Source organism: Pantherophis guttatus, chromosome 1 (genome assembly GCF_059756535.1).
Source record: "Pantherophis guttatus breed Tessera chromosome 1, ASM5975653v1, whole genome shotgun sequence".
In the NCBI taxonomy this organism is placed as follows: domain Eukaryota; kingdom Metazoa; phylum Chordata; class Lepidosauria; order Squamata; family Colubridae; genus Pantherophis; species Pantherophis guttatus.
Window position 1 is genome coordinate 89,090,446 of NC_142063.1, and position 17,231 is coordinate 89,107,676.

Below are 17,231 nucleotides of genomic sequence, written 5' to 3' on the forward strand. Positions count from 1 at the left end.
AAAACATTTCAAAGTAGCAATGCTGTGTCTTCGTTCAAATGTATGTTGACTAGCTTCTTTATTCTATGGCGAATGTGTGAATCGTAGCGTAGGCTTCAGATGTTACTGTTTAATAAATATCTTTATAACAGGGTGACTTCATTGTGGCAAATGTGTCTACGTTTGTGCTTGCTTATTTATGAAGAAAGTCAGTCGTGTCAGTGTTTGGCTGTGCAAATATAAGAAAAATATATTTCGTAACTGTGTTGCAAATATCTGTCTGAAAATAAATGTTATTTAAATCTTATTTGACCTTAGTCTTTTCCTAGAATCGAAAGCTTGAAAAAACTTAAATACATGTGGACATTTAAAAGATGTACAATGGATGTTGATACATTGATGCTTTCTGTTCTCTCTAGATTGATAAGAGACACCAAAGCAAGGATTCTGTTTTCTTCAGAGATGGTATACGGAGAGTAGACTTTGTACTTACTTATGTGGATGATCCAAAAATGGATGGAGAAAAAAAAGTGGTAAGCATCTTTTATGACTTCTGAATTTAGGACGTAATTTTGCTTTTTCTTTGGCAACAACCTGGTATAAAGTCTATGCAGTTTTGCTTTTATTTTGCTTTTGAATTCCATTCCTGCTGTGTCGTAACACAATTCTAATGGGTGCTCTTTGCAATTAAAATAATCCCCTTTCATCTTTACAAACCAGAATCAGTTTTTTCTAAAGTAATTGTTGATGTAATGTTAAAATAAATGACGTTTGATGATGCCAGTTGTGATGCATGCAAAAAAAGAAAACTAGATTGTTTTTTTCCTACCAAAGTTTGCTTCACTGCTTGTAGGTTTGAGCTTTCTCCTATATTCTATGCAAGGCAAAGCCATTCATCTAGATCATGGGTGTCAAATTCAATCACGTGACAAATGTATCGTGACATATTTTGGCCTTTGCGGAGCCGGGGTGGGTGGGTGGCTTGCGTGTGACGCATCCGGCGTGCAGCCGCTAGTTTGACAGGCCTGATCTAGAAAAGATGCTTCATGTTACAGTGCTTCATCATGATGTACTGTATTTTGTGATGCTTTGGGCCTCTTAAGGTTTTCTGTGGCTGGAAGATGCTTTTGCAGACATATAAAGTTTATGGTGATGCCTTGAAGACTTCCTGTGGCTGAAAGATGCTTCTGCAGTTTGTAATAGCATTCTCTTACCTGGTATCCTCCAAATATGTTGGCCTTGAAAGTCCATAGTTACCCTGGCTAATGATTATTGAAGTCCAGAACACTGGGCAACATCAGAATAAGGAAAAAAAGTAACCACCAGTCCTATGGGGGGGGGAATTCCCTGGGTGTGTATGAATGCCGTTTGTATGATTGAAAAAATCATTCAAATACCAGACACATAACTCATAGTTCCTTCATGCCCTCATGAGCTTTTCAGATGTCTGACCAAGTGCTTCTCAAAGGCATCTGAGTGTGCTCATAATATAGAAAGTCAAATAGATCTATTTGATTTCAGTTTGATCTAACAGGACTATTTTTTTCATTTTAAGCATCCTGTCCCCCTCTCTTTTTAACTTCTATATTAACCCCCCCTGATTGATCTCTTACAGAACCCTGATCTACATCCTTCTAACATAGCACAACTCAAAATCCCGATTCTCCTATATGCCGACGATGCTGCTATTATTTCACAAACTCCCATAGGACTGAAGAGAGCAATTAGGGCAACACTTGGCTTCTGTAGACAGAACAAGTTGGTCCTTAACTTTGATAAATCAAAAATTTTAGTTTTTGCCAAAAGACCCAAACAATACTCCTGGAAAATTGAAGACATAGATTGGAACAAGTTAGGACATTTAGATACCTTGGGGTAGTCTTCCACTCAAAAGGGACATGGAAGGCACACCTGGAGCAGACACTGCAAGCAGCTAATAGGTCCTCAAATGCAATTAAACACTTCTTTTACACAGGCGGAGGTCAATTAGTACCTGCTGCCTTAAAACTTTTTGAGGCCAAAACATTGGCACAAATTCTTTATGGGGCACAAACAGGAATCCTTGCAAAGAAAAACTTGCTAGAAACTATACAAACCAAATTCCTGCGAGCCATCTTAGCTGCACCCAAAGGAACTCCAAATGCACAGCTAAGAATTGAGACAGGTATGCCTCAAATTCAGATAAGAGCCTGGAAGATGATGATCATTTGTTGGCTAAAAATTCATTTCTTTCCAGAGGGACTGTCCCCAGTAGTGCTGATTGACAACTTCCCCTCCCCCTGGAAAGAGGCGATAGATCATAAGCTGGGCTCTTATGGGCTCTCATCGGTATTCTTAATGTCTCTCAGCTTTGACAAAGCAAAGCAAGTGGTAATTGATAGAATGAAGGACATGGAGTTCCAAGAAGAACCAAATAGGTTCCTCTCCACAGTAGGGACAGATTCAAGCAGGGTGGGTGGGAATCAGCAAGATATCTAAATGATCTGATCTTCCCAAAACAAAGAATAGTTTTCTTCAGAGCCAGATTTAATATTCTCACCTCAGCACTTCTCCAGGGTAGGTACAAGAGAACACAATAGCAGAACGGGTATGCATATGTGGAAAAGGAGAAGTCGAAGATAGCTCACATGTTTTATTGTACTGTGAGTTATACAGAGTATGTAGGTCAATATATATTCTCCCCTTACTAGAGAGATTGCCAGGGAGGACAGATGACTTTTATATAAGCTTTCTCCTCAATACTCAAATCCAGCTACCACACGGGCAGTGGCAAAATTCTGTGTCGCTGCAATGTCCACAAGAAAAAAACTGGTTAGAAAATTATAGATGTCAACTGGTGCCAGTTTTTTGGAGATATCTATAACAATTATTGGAAAAATACATTTACTCACATACTTATCAGCTCTCCACTCATGTAAATTAGGGAATGACCCTAACGGTTTGAGATCATGTATTTTCGTAACAGTGATGTTACTATTCATGATTAATGTCAGTATTATTTTTAATTTATTGTATGTCTATTGCTGGTCAAGGACCGTAATAAAGTTTTATTCATTCATTCATTTATTAATTCATTTTAAGAAAAAGTTTTTTAAAAATCCTCACTATTCCCCCCCCCTATTTTTCTTTATCTGTTGTTTCCTGTGGGGATAGTGACATTTTGTACATTACATAAGAGTATAGAGTAGTACATTTAATTATATGTTAGTGGAGTAAGTTTCTTGTTATAGTTATGCTGCTGTTTTAAGAAAAATATCATCTTATTTAGTTTCATAACTGATGTATCCTATAAACCTTCTACAATATGGAAGCATCTTATACATACAATCATGTGAAAAAGTAAATATACCCAATGTAAAGGTTTTTTTGGTTTTTCCTGTATATATTTATATTTTATCATTATTCAAACCATATATAAAGAATAGGATGATATAATTAAATAACAAAAGAAAAAGCCTTATACAACAATTTCTGGTCTTTGCCTCAGTCAGGATTTCCCAAACTTGGGAATTTCTAGGAGTTTGGACTTCAGCTCCCAGAACTCCATAGCCAACATGACTAATAATGAGAATTCTGAGTGTTTGTTGAGGTCCATACTCCCAAAAATATCTAAGACTGAGAAATGCTGGCCTACTTGTTTGTGAGGAAATGTTGTTGTTTTTTTTAAAAAAATAAAGTTAAAAATAATTCCTCCTAAATCAAATATCCATGTTTGTTTCTCAAAGCCATTTTTTAAATCAGTTTTCTATTTCTTTAATTGCTAGTTTTTCTATGTTTTATAGTTGGGTTGTCTATTTTTATTTTTGCAAGCTATCTAAGGGGAAGAAATGGTTATTTATCAAATTTATATAGCCATCCATCTCACCAAAGGCAGCTCTGGGTGGCAGACATCAGATTAAAAAACAAAAATATAAAATCAATATTAAAATGTCATTAAAGCTAAAATTATAAATTTTGAGAGAGGGGGGATACTCATCAGTTCCACCATAGTAAAATTTTAAGGGCTTTTCAGAATCCCAAAAGAGAGCTTTTGGAATTCTGAGGAACGAACGTTCCATAAGATTTAGAATTTATCTAAATAATTACATAATTAGTGAGAAAACATTTATATAGTGTATTTCTTTTCCATAAAATTTCTTCCAATATATTTTTGTTCTGTACTGTACTATATTTCTACAGCACAGGACTTGGCAATGTTATGTTGATTAACAATAGAAGCATTCTTGAGGAAATCTATGCTGGTGGCATGTTTTAGAAGTTTATGTGCTTTATTTTACATTCATATTATGCTAATGGAGCACTTAAATTCTTCTGAAAAGTTTCTGGAAAAATGTTTTGCGCTGAGTAACCAAATTTGGGGAAAATTTTGATATTTCCCCAAAAGCTTTTCTGAGCCTTGTTGGATTAAGAAAAACAAGATTATGTACTTTAGTAATTTGATATCTGAAGAATATCAAATTCTTGTTGGCCACTTTTTACAGTTTTCTAGTTGTTTTTCTGTGCAAACTTTTTTAAAAGTTAAAAAATGTATGTATTCAATGTGACATGACCATTTTTAACAAGGACTAGACTTCAAAACAACTGCTAGACAGTGCACCTTTTTACTTTAATGAAGGCACCTTTTTATTTTAATATGCTTAGCCATTTTTTTCTCCATGGGAGAAAAACATGGGATGAAAAAACTAGTTTTGAAAACTAGAAATAAATTTTGCAACCTTCAACAAATGGATCCCCTTCAGAGTTATAAAGTGCTATTTTCCATTGGCAATGTATTTAAATAGGGTCAATGGTACAATTTTTGAAGCACCTTTGAATCCACCTAACTACAACTGCAGTAAGTGGCCACTAATTTTAGGGAATTATTCAGCTTGAAGGGCTTCACTGAATCATTCCATCAAAACAGGTCTAAAAACAGAATGGGACCTTTTCATTAGTGATTCAGTGTACCTGTACTATTTCAGGTTAGAAGTTTCTTAGTTCCACAGTGATTTTCTAGTATCATAGGGTAGCATATGGATTGAAAACCGATCCCGTCTCAGTGCTTCATGAGGCAGATTGCTTTGTTTCAAGTGCAAAAGAAGGTTGCCTTTGAAAGCTGCACCTGAAACACAGTGGAACCATTTTGCATATGCCTAATGGCTATACCAGGCCTTCCTGACTTTGCAATCTAATTTAACATCTGCCCTGGAAGGAAACATTCTACTCCCAATGGTATAAGGCTAATCTACATTTTATTAGAAATTGTCATCTATTTAACACTTTGTACATGTGTTGAATTGGAATTGGGGATGAATTAGAACCACAGCATACAGTACCCATGCCAAACTGTTGATTCCCCAGTTACTATTTTTATAGAAGAGAAGCTGTCTTGTCATGACTCATGATTGTGATCTCTCTATATACAGTACATAAACACATCATGTTGCTCCAGCTGCTGCTACAAGCAGGTGGCATCTGAACTCTTCAGTTGTGTTTCCCCAAACTTAAAATTTGTTTTATCTTCCCCACCCCCTCTAGTGTTTACTGAATTATGACCTCCATAACTTATCAAGCAGTAAAAGAGACAATAGGCTGGTGTTCAGCCTGGAGAGGCTCCTGCAGCACTTTGCTGGCCAAAATGGGACCCCCCCCCATACTCCATTTTGGCAAGATTCTGTTAATAGAGCCTTAGAATAAAGTAGAATTAAATAATCTGGTCATGTTTCTTATCTGGTCCACTGGAAAGGTTGACATCAATCTTCATTTTTACAGCCTGATAAGTTAGGGAGGTTCCTTTCTCTGCCTGATATGCAGCTGAGGGCTTTGCCCTCTCTTATCTGATCATTCCCTAGGCAGCATCTCTTTCTTCCACCCTATCACCCAAGGTCATTCCCACACACCATTACAGAAATAAATGACAAAAAGATTATTAAAACTTTGATTTTACAAAGTTACAAACAGACTGAAGATCCATATAAATTTGAAATATTATTTGGGATTAATTATAAGAAACCTTCCTGTTGAAAATGCTTTTGTTTTGAATTAAAAAAAAAAACACCAAGGTAAGCCTTTAAAATCAGGCACTAGAGGATATTAGAAGGAACTAAATATTACTGTTAAAGGAGAAGAACACTCAAAGAAAACTTACTAAAACAGAATGAAGCAAAACATCTTAACTTTGGATATTTTGAACAAGGGACTCAGAAGTTAATTTTAAGAATATCTGCCTCTGTAGGTAAAAGTTGTTTAAAAGATGTTATGGAAGAAGAAGAAGTATGGCATGATTGAGACTGGTTTCAAAGTGGATTTAAAAATGATAGGCTACAAGAATCAAATAGAAAAAGATGTTATATTAGACCAGGGGTGTCAAACTCAAGGCAGGTATCTGGCCCGTGGGGTGCTTAAATCTGGTCCATGAGGCCGGCCTGGAAATAGCAAAGGACCGGCCCATGGGGCCTCTGGCAACCAAACAGAATGCAGTGGGGCCATGTGTGGCCCCCACGTGGCCCATTTTCAGTCTGGACAGCCTCCTGAAGCACTTTGCTGGCCAAAATGGGGCATGGGAGGCCATGTGCTGCACCCACACAGCCCATTTTTGGCCTGCACGGCCTCCTGAAGCACTTTGCTGGCCATCCCAAAATGGGGGGGGCATACCCCATTTTGGCCAGCAAAGTGCTGCAGGAGCTTGTTCAGGCTGAAAACTGACCTGTGGAAATGGAGAGAGAAAATGCTTGGAATGGTTGGAAAAACCAAAATCAATTGAAAAAAGGACTGGCAAATCCCTAACATTGTTAGATACTATCACTGATTTCACAAGCAGGATTTTACAAGAATTCAAGGAAGCCATTATTGGCAGTCTTGATTTATTCCATCCCAAATATAAGCAACTAAACCACAAAAAATTCTGACTCACAGATCATGTATTGTTCTACTCATGAAGTAATAGCTATCTGAAAACCTGACAGTGCCACTGAATAAGAAAATAGAATACCTTTAATTTATCAATGGAAAGTATTTTTTTTTTTTAATGGGTGTTTAAATAATCAAGGGCTGGAAGATTTTTGAGGCTTATCCAAAGAAAATCAGTGTATAAGAAACCTTGAAATTAAAATGATGTTATCATTTTGAGGATGGGCATACCTATAAAAGATGATATCTTTAATTTGCTGATAAGCACCAATAAATAGTTATTCCATATCACAATACGACGCCTGTTTGTCTATGGACTAGGAATGAGCAGGTACTTTGTTCTTTCTCCATGGAGAATCAGTGCAACTGAGGTTTGCTTTGTTGTTAGCACTGTAGGAGGTAGAAAGAACTAAATAGTCCAGCTGCCACTGTTGGTTTATAAGCAGTGTGTGATCACATCTATTTAAACAAATCTTAACTACTTCCATTAGAACTCTCTCTGCTTATTAGGTAGCAGCTGTAAGCTCCTTGAAAGGTCCCAGGAATGTCCTCTCCTACAATGAAAAGTTTATTACTGCCTGGACCCACCTTCTAGACAGCGTCCTGGAGGCTTTTACCGACCAGAAGGGATGCGGATCTAATTGGCAGATGGTTCCACTAACTTCTTCCTTAGAGATTTGGATTCACTGATTTTTGTTGCTTTTATCCATTTATCCAGGTGTATAGGTGCATATATGCCCTGTTTCCCCCAAAATAAGACATTCCCTGATAATAAGCCCAATTGGGCTTTTGAACGCATGGCAATAAGGCCAAGCACTTATTTCAGGGTTAAAAAAAAATATAAGACAGGGTCTTATTTTCGGGAAAACACAGTATTTGCTCCACACATGCACCATTTCTGTCTCAAAGCAATAAACACATAAAAATATAAAGTGGGACTATGTCAGAGAAGGGCAAAACAAGATTGTGTTGTTTTCTCTCGAGTGCAATACAAGTGAAGGTCCCCTTCCCCTAATCCCAATCCAGTGTGTAACAAACAGAATACTCATGAGACTGTGATGTCAAGTACAACTTTATAGTCATCTATTCAGAATGATTGGAAGTTTGGGGATGGTTGGGGATGATAATAACTCACAGATGGGGTGACACTAGCCAAGATAGACCAGTCCGCAACATAGGGGTGAACTCATAGCTCCTGCATGAAGAGCAGGTGGCAGACGTGGCTAGGAGAGCCTTTACACAACCTCAGGTTGTGTGCCAGTTGCAGCTTTCCTGGATCAGGAGTCTCTGCACTCAGTCATACATACCATGGTCATCTCATGCTTGGACTTCTGCAATGCTCTCTACATGGGGTTATCCTGGAAGAGCATTTGGAAGCTTCAACTGGTGCAGAATTTGGCAGCACAGGCAGTCTTAGAGTAGCCCATGTTACATCACTGTTCCAGAGCTGCAGTGGTTATTGGTTTGCTTCTGGGTACAATACAAAATGTTGGTTATTACCTATAAAGCCCTGTATAACATGGGGTCCAGGTTACTTGAGGAACTGTCTCACACTTAAGGGAAAGGCCTGCCACACCCATGCCAACAGATGAGGCAAACTGCAGATCCATCAGTCAACTTCAGAATTCCAGCTGAAGTTCAGAAGAAGACCAGGGGTGAAATCCAATTTTTTTTCCCCACTGGTTCTGTGGGCGTGGCTTGGTGGGCGTGGCAGGGGAATGATATTGCAAAATCTCCATTCCCACCCCACTCCAGGGGAAGGATACTGCAAAATCTCCATTCCCTCTTCTCCTGGGGGAAGGATATTGCAAAAATCTCCATTCCCACCCCACTCTGGGGCCAGCCAGAGGCGGTATTTGCTGGTTCTCCGAACCAGTTGACTTGGGCCCCAATGGGGGTATTTCATACTGGAAATGGTCTATCAAATCATAGTAGTTCTCGCCTTCCCTCCCATATATTCTCCTTCCATCCTTCCTCCCCATCTTTAATTATATCTTGTAATTTATTGCAGTTTTAGTGTGACTGTATATATTTATTCATATATTTAGGGATTCATGTTAATGATGTAAGTCTCCCAGAGTTGCCTTGTGGTGACATGGGTGACAAACAATTTTAGTAAACAAATATTTTTTTTAAAAAAGAAAATGAGTGAACTTGGTGATAATCAAAAAACACTGAACTTTATGTTGCTAGTGAATATTTGATTGTATCTAAAACATAAATTATGGAGGCACAATGTTTGCATTTTAGAATCTAATTTATCAGATTTCCTTTACAAATGTTTAAACATATATAGAAAGAAAAAAAAACCTGGGGGAATATAACATTTAGACTTTTCAACCAGAAATTCATTAGCTTTCCAAACAGATTTGTAGAGAAATGCTACATTTAGAATTCTTGCTGGAAACAAAGAGATTCTAGAGAAACCATCCCCAAACTGTTATCCATCATAGTTTCTGGAATAAAATTCTCCATCATTATCAGTTTTCTTGGCCATGTTGGATGGTTAGGGAAGAAGCATGTCTGCAGAAACTTCCTTGGGAGAATGAAGAGAAGACAATTACAATATATTTAGAACTGTTTGCTTTGGATTGAAAATGTATACAGAATGGCAGATCATTACCTTTCTTACAAATTATTATGGAGAAAGCAATCCACACAAGGGAAGGTCCAATGAACAGCACCAAACAAAATAAGGCCAAAGTAAATTGAAGATGATTTGAAAAATCTGACTCAGTTTAAACCAGAGAACCTGTTGGTTAAACCACCAGGCTAAAACCAAGAGACTGGGACCCTTCACCTTCACCACAAAACCAACCACTTTCTCTCAGACCTAGGAAACCACTTCAAAAAAATCTTGCCAAAAAAACCTGCAGGGGCTAGTCCAGGAAATTGCTAAGAGTCAAAACTGACTTGAAGGCATGCATGCATGCACACAAACAATGTATACAATGTAAATCCAGCAGTTGGAAAACATAATGTGACCATTGTAAAATATATCTATAGTCCAACAGCACCCACCGCAATGTACTGGGTCAAGTTCAGCCACACCCAGGCTCTCATTAAGGGAACAAAGAAGAAAGAAAAATATTGTTCCTGATGCAAATCCATTCATAAGAATTCCCATTCCTATTGCAGTAATTTATTGTTAGCAAAATAAAAATGTCAGCAATGCGTTTAATATTTTACTTACTTTTATACTTTGGGGGTCATATTTTGTATGAGCTTCCTTCTGATTTGATCCAGAAAAAAGTAACCTAATTCATAAAGATGATGCGAAAGAATTATGTTTAGAAGTTGATGTACATTAAAACCTCATGTGGGTTGAATAAAAAGTAAACAGCTGTCTGTTTTGTTTTGTTTTTCAGGATCGAAGGCGAATGTTTGAGAACAATCTAGTAAAAAAAGGTCTGGAACTAGAAACTGAAGATAAGAAGGTAGGAATTACTGTGGGTTGTTAATAATTAAAATAAATGATTAGAAGTAGTGGGGCAATCAAAATCGCTAGAAATAGCTGGCAGTGGGATCTTTGCTTCATGAACATCATGTTTAATTTGTTTGTTTATACTAACCAACATTGTAGATAAAAGATGGTAATCAGAAAATAATACAAGTTTCTTCCTGAAGCAACTATAGTACATAAGGGTACTCCACAATTGGTCTGTATTTTTTACAGTTTTGTGAGCTATTGCATTAATATTCTGTCTTTTTCTTGTTAATGGGAGATTGCACAATTTTATATCATACTTTTATGTCTATCCTGGATTACCGATTACCGATAATTCCATGCAGGATGGAACTGATTATAAGTATTTTTTTTACTGGATGAAATTCTGCCCATTTACCATTAGGTGATATTACTAAAATCTCAAAGAAATAGGAATAACTAAAAACATAACCAGCAACTGCAAGGACAAAAAAGAGTTGAACATAAAGAGAAGGTTTCATGAAAGAAGTGGAATGTTGAACTGCTCAAAATTTCCATTACCAGTTCTCCAGAACCTGCTGGATTTTATCCCTGCCTACTAGTCCCCAAATAACTGACTCTGAATTTACGTTCAGATTGCAGGTGCAATCAAAAGGGATTAATTTCAAATCTTATTCATATGAATGGATGGATGGATGGATGGATGGATGGATGAATGAATGAATGAGTGTGTGTGTGTGTGTGTGTGTGTGTGTGTGTGATACACACACACACACACACACACACACACACACACACACATACTAATTTAAATCCTAGTGATTTAAGCATGACTAACTTTTTCTGCCTTGGATTTTAAAAAGGATACTACTAAAGTACAATGAAGTAAATGGCAAACCTAGAGGTGATTCTTACAAATGTTTTAGAAGCCACTTTTACCCCATTAGGATTGAGGTGTCCTTGTTTCTCATTTGTGTATTTTATGTGCATACACTTAAAAGCCACAGGAGGACTTTAGCACTAATTGTCTGCAAATTTTTATTTTTAGTCCCAGAATGTTTTAATTGCTTTTCCCACCCCCACCCCCACCTCCCCCCAAAAAAGATTTCATCCTAGCTGTTCCAGGGATTGTTCATTTTGGACTCTTTCTGAAATGCTGCAAACCTCATACAAGTACGGATAAATAAACTGTAGAAGAATAGCAAGATCAGTGCATCCTGGGAGAAAAATAAGAGCCTTGTGAACACTGGAAATATTCAGAGGATGTTGTCCTTCCTGATTTTACATGGGGATGAAAAGGGTAGTTGTCCAACTTCTTAGACTTTGTAGACTGGAGGACAAATTGCTTAGTTTACAATCAAGCCTTTATTGTTTCATTTGCAGGAGTCTGAAAATGACAAAACGTATTTTGTGAAGATTCACGCCCCGTGGGAAATTCTGATCACTTATGCAGAAGTGCTCAATATCAAAATGCCCATCAAGGAGAATGATATTCCCTGCCCGGTGGAAAACCCCTTGGACTGCATATTCTGGCCATTTAGGCTACCTGAGATTGTGATGCACCCTGAACCTGACTACTTTACAGCACCATTTAGCAAAGAAAGACAGGAATTGTACCTCATTGATGATGAGAATACGTTTTTCTCGCCGTCTGTCAGAAACAGAATAGTGAGTACTTCATTTACCAATTCAGTGATCATGTAATGCAACAAATCAGCTTGTGGCTTAGATGGCAACATGCTGCCTAGCACAACATATGCCTGTGGAGACTGCTGTCAAATTGTCCCTAATGCTGTAGTGTTCACTTGTGGTTGGTTGGTTTTGAGAAAAAGCACCCTGAGCATAAAACGGCATATGCTTTACTTTCCTTGGTTATTCTAGCCAGAAAAGGCCTTTTCTTTGTATTTAAATGATATGACTCACCCTGAATTACAGCACAAAGGATGACTCAGCAATTGCAGGAGGCCCAAATATGGGAGAATTCAAGCAGGGTCAAGCAAAGGCTTCTCAGTTAAAATGCCTTTCTTATGGTGTTGCCAAAACACTGCCATAGCTTCTAGACTTGCTGTTGTAGCCAGAACTTTAGGCAATATTTTTTTTCCCAAAGATGGTGCTCTTTGCCAGTTTATTTCATTGAGGTGTTTTCTTGCCTTTTCTCATTATTGGAATAGAAGGGTTGCAAGTCGCTGGGCCCTTCAGAAGTGTGGAGGAGCATTGCTTCTCCAAGCAGCTTCAAAGGAGGAAGCATCATCAAACAAGTCAGCTCCTTGAAAGTTTGTAACAGGCACACAATTTTATGTGGTCAAATGAGTACAGATAGTCCTTAACTTACAACGGTCCATTGAGTGGCCATTCAAAGTTACAAAGGCACTGAAAAAAGTGACCTATGACCATTTTTTACACTCATGACCATTTGAGCTTTTCCATGGTCACGTGATCAACCCCAGTATATGGCAACTGACTTGTACTCATGACAGTTGCAATATACTGGGGGTCATGTGATCACCTTTTGCGACCTTCTGACCTTTTTTCAATGGGGAAGCCAGGTTCACTTAACAACCATGTTACTAACTTAACAACTGCAATGATTCACTTAACAACCATGGCAAGAAAGTTTATAAAATGGGACAAAATTCACATAACGGTATACAAATCAAATAAACTAAACTAAAAATAAACTATAACAGATGTCTCGCTTAGCAACAGAAATGTTGAGTTCAGTTGTAAATCGAGGACTATCTGTATATCCCTAATAGAGTCATACTGTTTTTCTACTTCTTCACAAAGATATTGAAAAACATAAGGTGGTGCTATTCAGTTGTTTAGATTCCTAACTGGAAGACTAAAACAGCAAAAGCAATAACATTCCTGCAAATCAACATTTATTTTAGGAAAAATTTGCTTCCTCTTTTAAAAGGGCAAGAAGTATTTAGAAAGGGCCTCAAAGTTTAATGACATAATTAGTATGAGTAACTAATCAAAATTAACATGTGAAATTTCACCAGAGGATGAAGAAAAGTTTGATATACTCATAGTTTAAACCATATGGCAATAATTTTAAATATGGAATTCTTTCCCCTTCTCTTCTAGGTTTTTTATATTTTAACAAGATGCCCATATGGAACAGAAGAAGGGAAGAGGAAGTTTGGAATAAAAAGACTTCTAAATAATGGCACCTACTCTGCTGCTTACCCTCTTCATGATGTAGGCATTTCAGTCATTCATTTATTTTCTAGTATTTGCCTATTTTCTGAAGGAAATCTGTCTTTCTCTGTAAATTGTATTTGGATACATTTGTCTTTAGTTTCTAGTAAGCCAGTATCTATGGGTTTTGTTTTGTTTTTTTGTTTTTTTGTAATTGTGAATATTGTTATGGAATTGCTTATATTAAAGATATGTGAATGCATGTATGTATGCTAAAACAAATCTATAAATATATCACAAAAATGAAATTGGAAGGAGAGAAAGAACAATATCTATTTATAGTTGTAGAATGAAATAATGACAAGAGCATTAGAGGATTAGAGATTAGTGTTATATTGCCCTCTGGTGGCAAGCAATGAACACTTGCTGGAGGAATTTGTATTTTCTCTTTAAATACACATACACACACACACCACACATATAATTAGCTTGGAGAACAGTCTTATTCTGATATTCTCCCAGAAAAGTTGAAAAAGAATTATTACCTTATATTATAAGGTAATAATTATAAGTGCTTGCCGTCAGAAATTGTGGGTGCTTCATCACTGGAGGTTTTTAAGACTGAACGGTCACTTGTCTGAAATGGTATAGGATCTTCTGCTTAAGCAGGGAGGTTGGACTAGAAGACCTCCAAGGCCCCTTCCAGCTCTATTTTGATTGATTCAGAATCACATAACTCTATGTTTAAGATGAAGAAAGTCTCTAAATTTCTTACGAAATAACAAAATATGTAAACATTTCTCCTGCTATGTGAGTAACTGAATGTTGCTTCTCATCCCAGCTTTATATTCAGATAGAAGTATGTCGCTTGCTTCCTTTGTTGTATGCTCTCTTTTCTTATCTATTTTTATTTCCATTTGTTTTTCTTTCTTTCTGAATCATGTGGTCTGAGTTGAGCAGCCATATATATACAGTACATCTATAAATAATTAAATACATTCTGTTTCTGTATGGGTGTGAAAATGTCTTTCTATTAAACATAGAATCACCCATAGGTTTATTTTGTATATTGCAATAGTATTGTTGGAGAAATTGTGTTGCTATTTATTGATGTATTTTGTTTCTTCTTTATTTTTTTCACGCTGATTCAGTGTCAGTACTGGAAGAAGTCAAATGATCCAAAGTGTGAAAATGAAAGATATACATTACATAGGGAATGGGCCCGTTTTCCTAGGTTTTACAAGGAACAGCCCTTGGATCTTATCAGGTAAATGATTGTCCCTGATATATTAATGGCCATTGGACCCTTTCAGAAATATAGCAATAGCTTTATAGCACTCTCTGAGCAGTTTACAAGATTAGCATATTGCTCCCAAATATTTTACCTGCCTTGGAAAGATGGAAAGATGGGTCAAACTTGAGCTGGTCAGGATCGAACTCTTGACTGTGGTCAGAATCAGCCTGCACTACTACATTCTGACTACTGCGCCACCATGGCTCTAATATATGCTATATTACCTGCCTGTATTTCTTTTTCTAAACAATATATGTAGAATACAATATAAAAATCAAGCAGTGTACACTTGAAAAATAATTTGGAAGACATGCTTGACCATATATGTGCTCCTCTGTCCTGGTCCTGTTAGATCTCTCAGCGGCTTTTGATACCATCGACCATGGTATCATGCTGCACCGGTTGGAAGAGTTGGGGGTGGGAGGCACTGTGTTGCGGTGGTTCTCCTCCTTTCTCTCTGACCGGTCGCAGTCTGTGTTGACAGGGGGACAGAGGTCGACCCCGAGGCCCCTCATATGTGGGGTGCCGCAAGGGTCGGTCCTCTCGCCTCTCCTGTTCAACATTTATGTGAAGCCGCTGGGCGAGATCATCCGTGGTTTCGGGGTGGAGTACCATCAGTACGCTGACGACACCCAGCTGTACATCTCCACCCCGGATCACCCCAACGATGCCCTTGAAGTGATGTCCCGGTGCCTGGAGGCCGTACGGATCTGGATGGGGAGGAACAGGCTCAGGCTCAACCCATCCAAGACCGAGTGGCTGTGGTTTCCGACGTCCCGATATAGGCAGTTGACGCCATCACTGACTATTGGGGACGAATCATTGGCCCCCACGGAGAGGGCTCGCAACTTGGGCGTCCTCCTGGATTCACGGCTGTCTTTAGAAGAGCACTTGACGGCCGTGACCGGGAGGATTTTTCATCAGGTTCTCCTGATTCGCCAGTTGCGTCCCTTTCTGGATTGGGACTCGTTACGCATGGTCACTCATGCCCTCGTCACCTCCCGCCTGGACTATTGTAATGCTCTCTACATGGGGCTCCCCTTGAGGAGCACCCGGAGGCTCCAACTGGCGCAGAGTGCGGCCGCGCGGGTGGTAATGGGAGCGACGTGGCGCTCCCATGTGACACCTCTCCTGCGCGAGCTGCACTGGCTCCCGGTGGTCTTCCGGGTGCGCTTCAAGGTTTTGGTTACCACCTTTAAAGCGCTCCATGGCTTAGGACCTGGTTATCTACGGGACCGCCTACTACCACCAATAGCCTCCCACCGGCCAGTACGCTCTCATAGAGAGGGACTCCTCCGGGTGCCGTCAGCCAAACAATGTCGGCTGGCGACCCCTAGGGGGAGAGCCTTCTCTGTGGGGGCACCTACCGTCTGGAATGAGCTCCCCCTGGAGATACGGAGGATCCCGGATCTGCGCACCTTCCGCCGCGCTGTGAAGACCTTTTTATTCCAGCAGGCGGGCTTGGCCTAATCTCTTCCCTTTTAAATATGTACATTTTAATCTGTTTTTAAATTATTGGGGTGTTTTAATCTGTCTGGGCCAAAATAATTTAATTTGATTTTATCTGGTTTTTAAATTTTTTATGTCTATGTTATTTTATTGTTTGGCTGTTCACCGCCCTGAGTCCTTCGGGAGTAGGGCGGTATACAAATCGAATAAATAAATAAATAAAAAAATAAATAAATATATGAGCACAGCACTTTTCTGCCATCTCTTTCCCAGCTTCCACACAAGTCTGGAAAAACTGCAGTTGCTTTAAGAGTAATATAGAACAGTATCATTGCTGGTTGGAGAATTTTGGGTTTTGAAGTCTACATGTCTTAAATTCGCCAAGGTTGAGAAACAAATAGAGAGTTAACAATTTCAATTCCATATTTTTTCATTCTCATATAGAAGTCTGAAAAAAATAGCTACTTTAATAGATAGCAAAGAGTTTCTGTGTTGCCACCTTTTCAAAACACTTTGAAGCATGCAGAATGCTAATATAAAAGACAAAGAAAATACATAATAAAGTAGATAGGAGAATTGGGTTGACAATAATTCAATATATTTTAGACATATGTAGATAGATGTTCAGTATTAGAACATTCAGGGGTGAATAAGCTGAGAATTATTTTACAGTAAATTCCTTTGGGATATGTCTTAGAATATTATATCCACATTTTTCTCTTTATTGTTATTTTGAGCTTTGCCTTTGTTTTTCTTGGATTATTTTCTTGCAGGAAGTATTATGGAGAGAAGATTGGAATTTATTTTGCCTGGTTGGGTTTTTATACTGAGATGCTGTTCTTTGCAGCTGTTGTTGGTTTCATTTGCTTTCTGTATGGTTTGTTCACAATGAATGAAAATATGAGCAGGTAAGTATAATTGACATAGCAACATTAGTTATGTTGATCAGTTAATGATAAAGTCCGTCCTCCCTCCCTCCCTCCCTCTTTCTTTCTTTCTTTCTTTCTTTCTTTCTTTCTTTCTTTCTTTCTTTCTTTCTTTCTTTCTTTC

At 38.2% G+C, this 17,231-nt stretch overlaps 1 protein-coding gene across 8 annotated transcripts in view; it reads left to right on the forward strand.

Annotated features, from left to right (window-relative positions):
• Positions 1–17,231, forward strand: part of ANO5 (anoctamin 5) — a 69,718-nt gene that overhangs the window by 26,915 nt on the left and 25,572 nt on the right. For all 8 annotated transcript variants that reach the window (XM_034417250.3, XM_087877696.1, XM_034417253.3 and 5 more), the window contains 6 exons: positions 399–512; positions 10,236–10,304; positions 11,678–11,962; positions 13,385–13,498; positions 14,590–14,705; positions 16,955–17,089. In XM_034417250.3, coding sequence (XP_034273141.1) covers positions 399–512; positions 10,236–10,304; positions 11,678–11,962; positions 13,385–13,498; positions 14,590–14,705; positions 16,955–17,089 — 833 coding nt within the window. The remainder of the gene's footprint in view (positions 1–398; positions 513–10,235; positions 10,305–11,677; positions 11,963–13,384; positions 13,499–14,589; positions 14,706–16,954; positions 17,090–17,231) is intronic.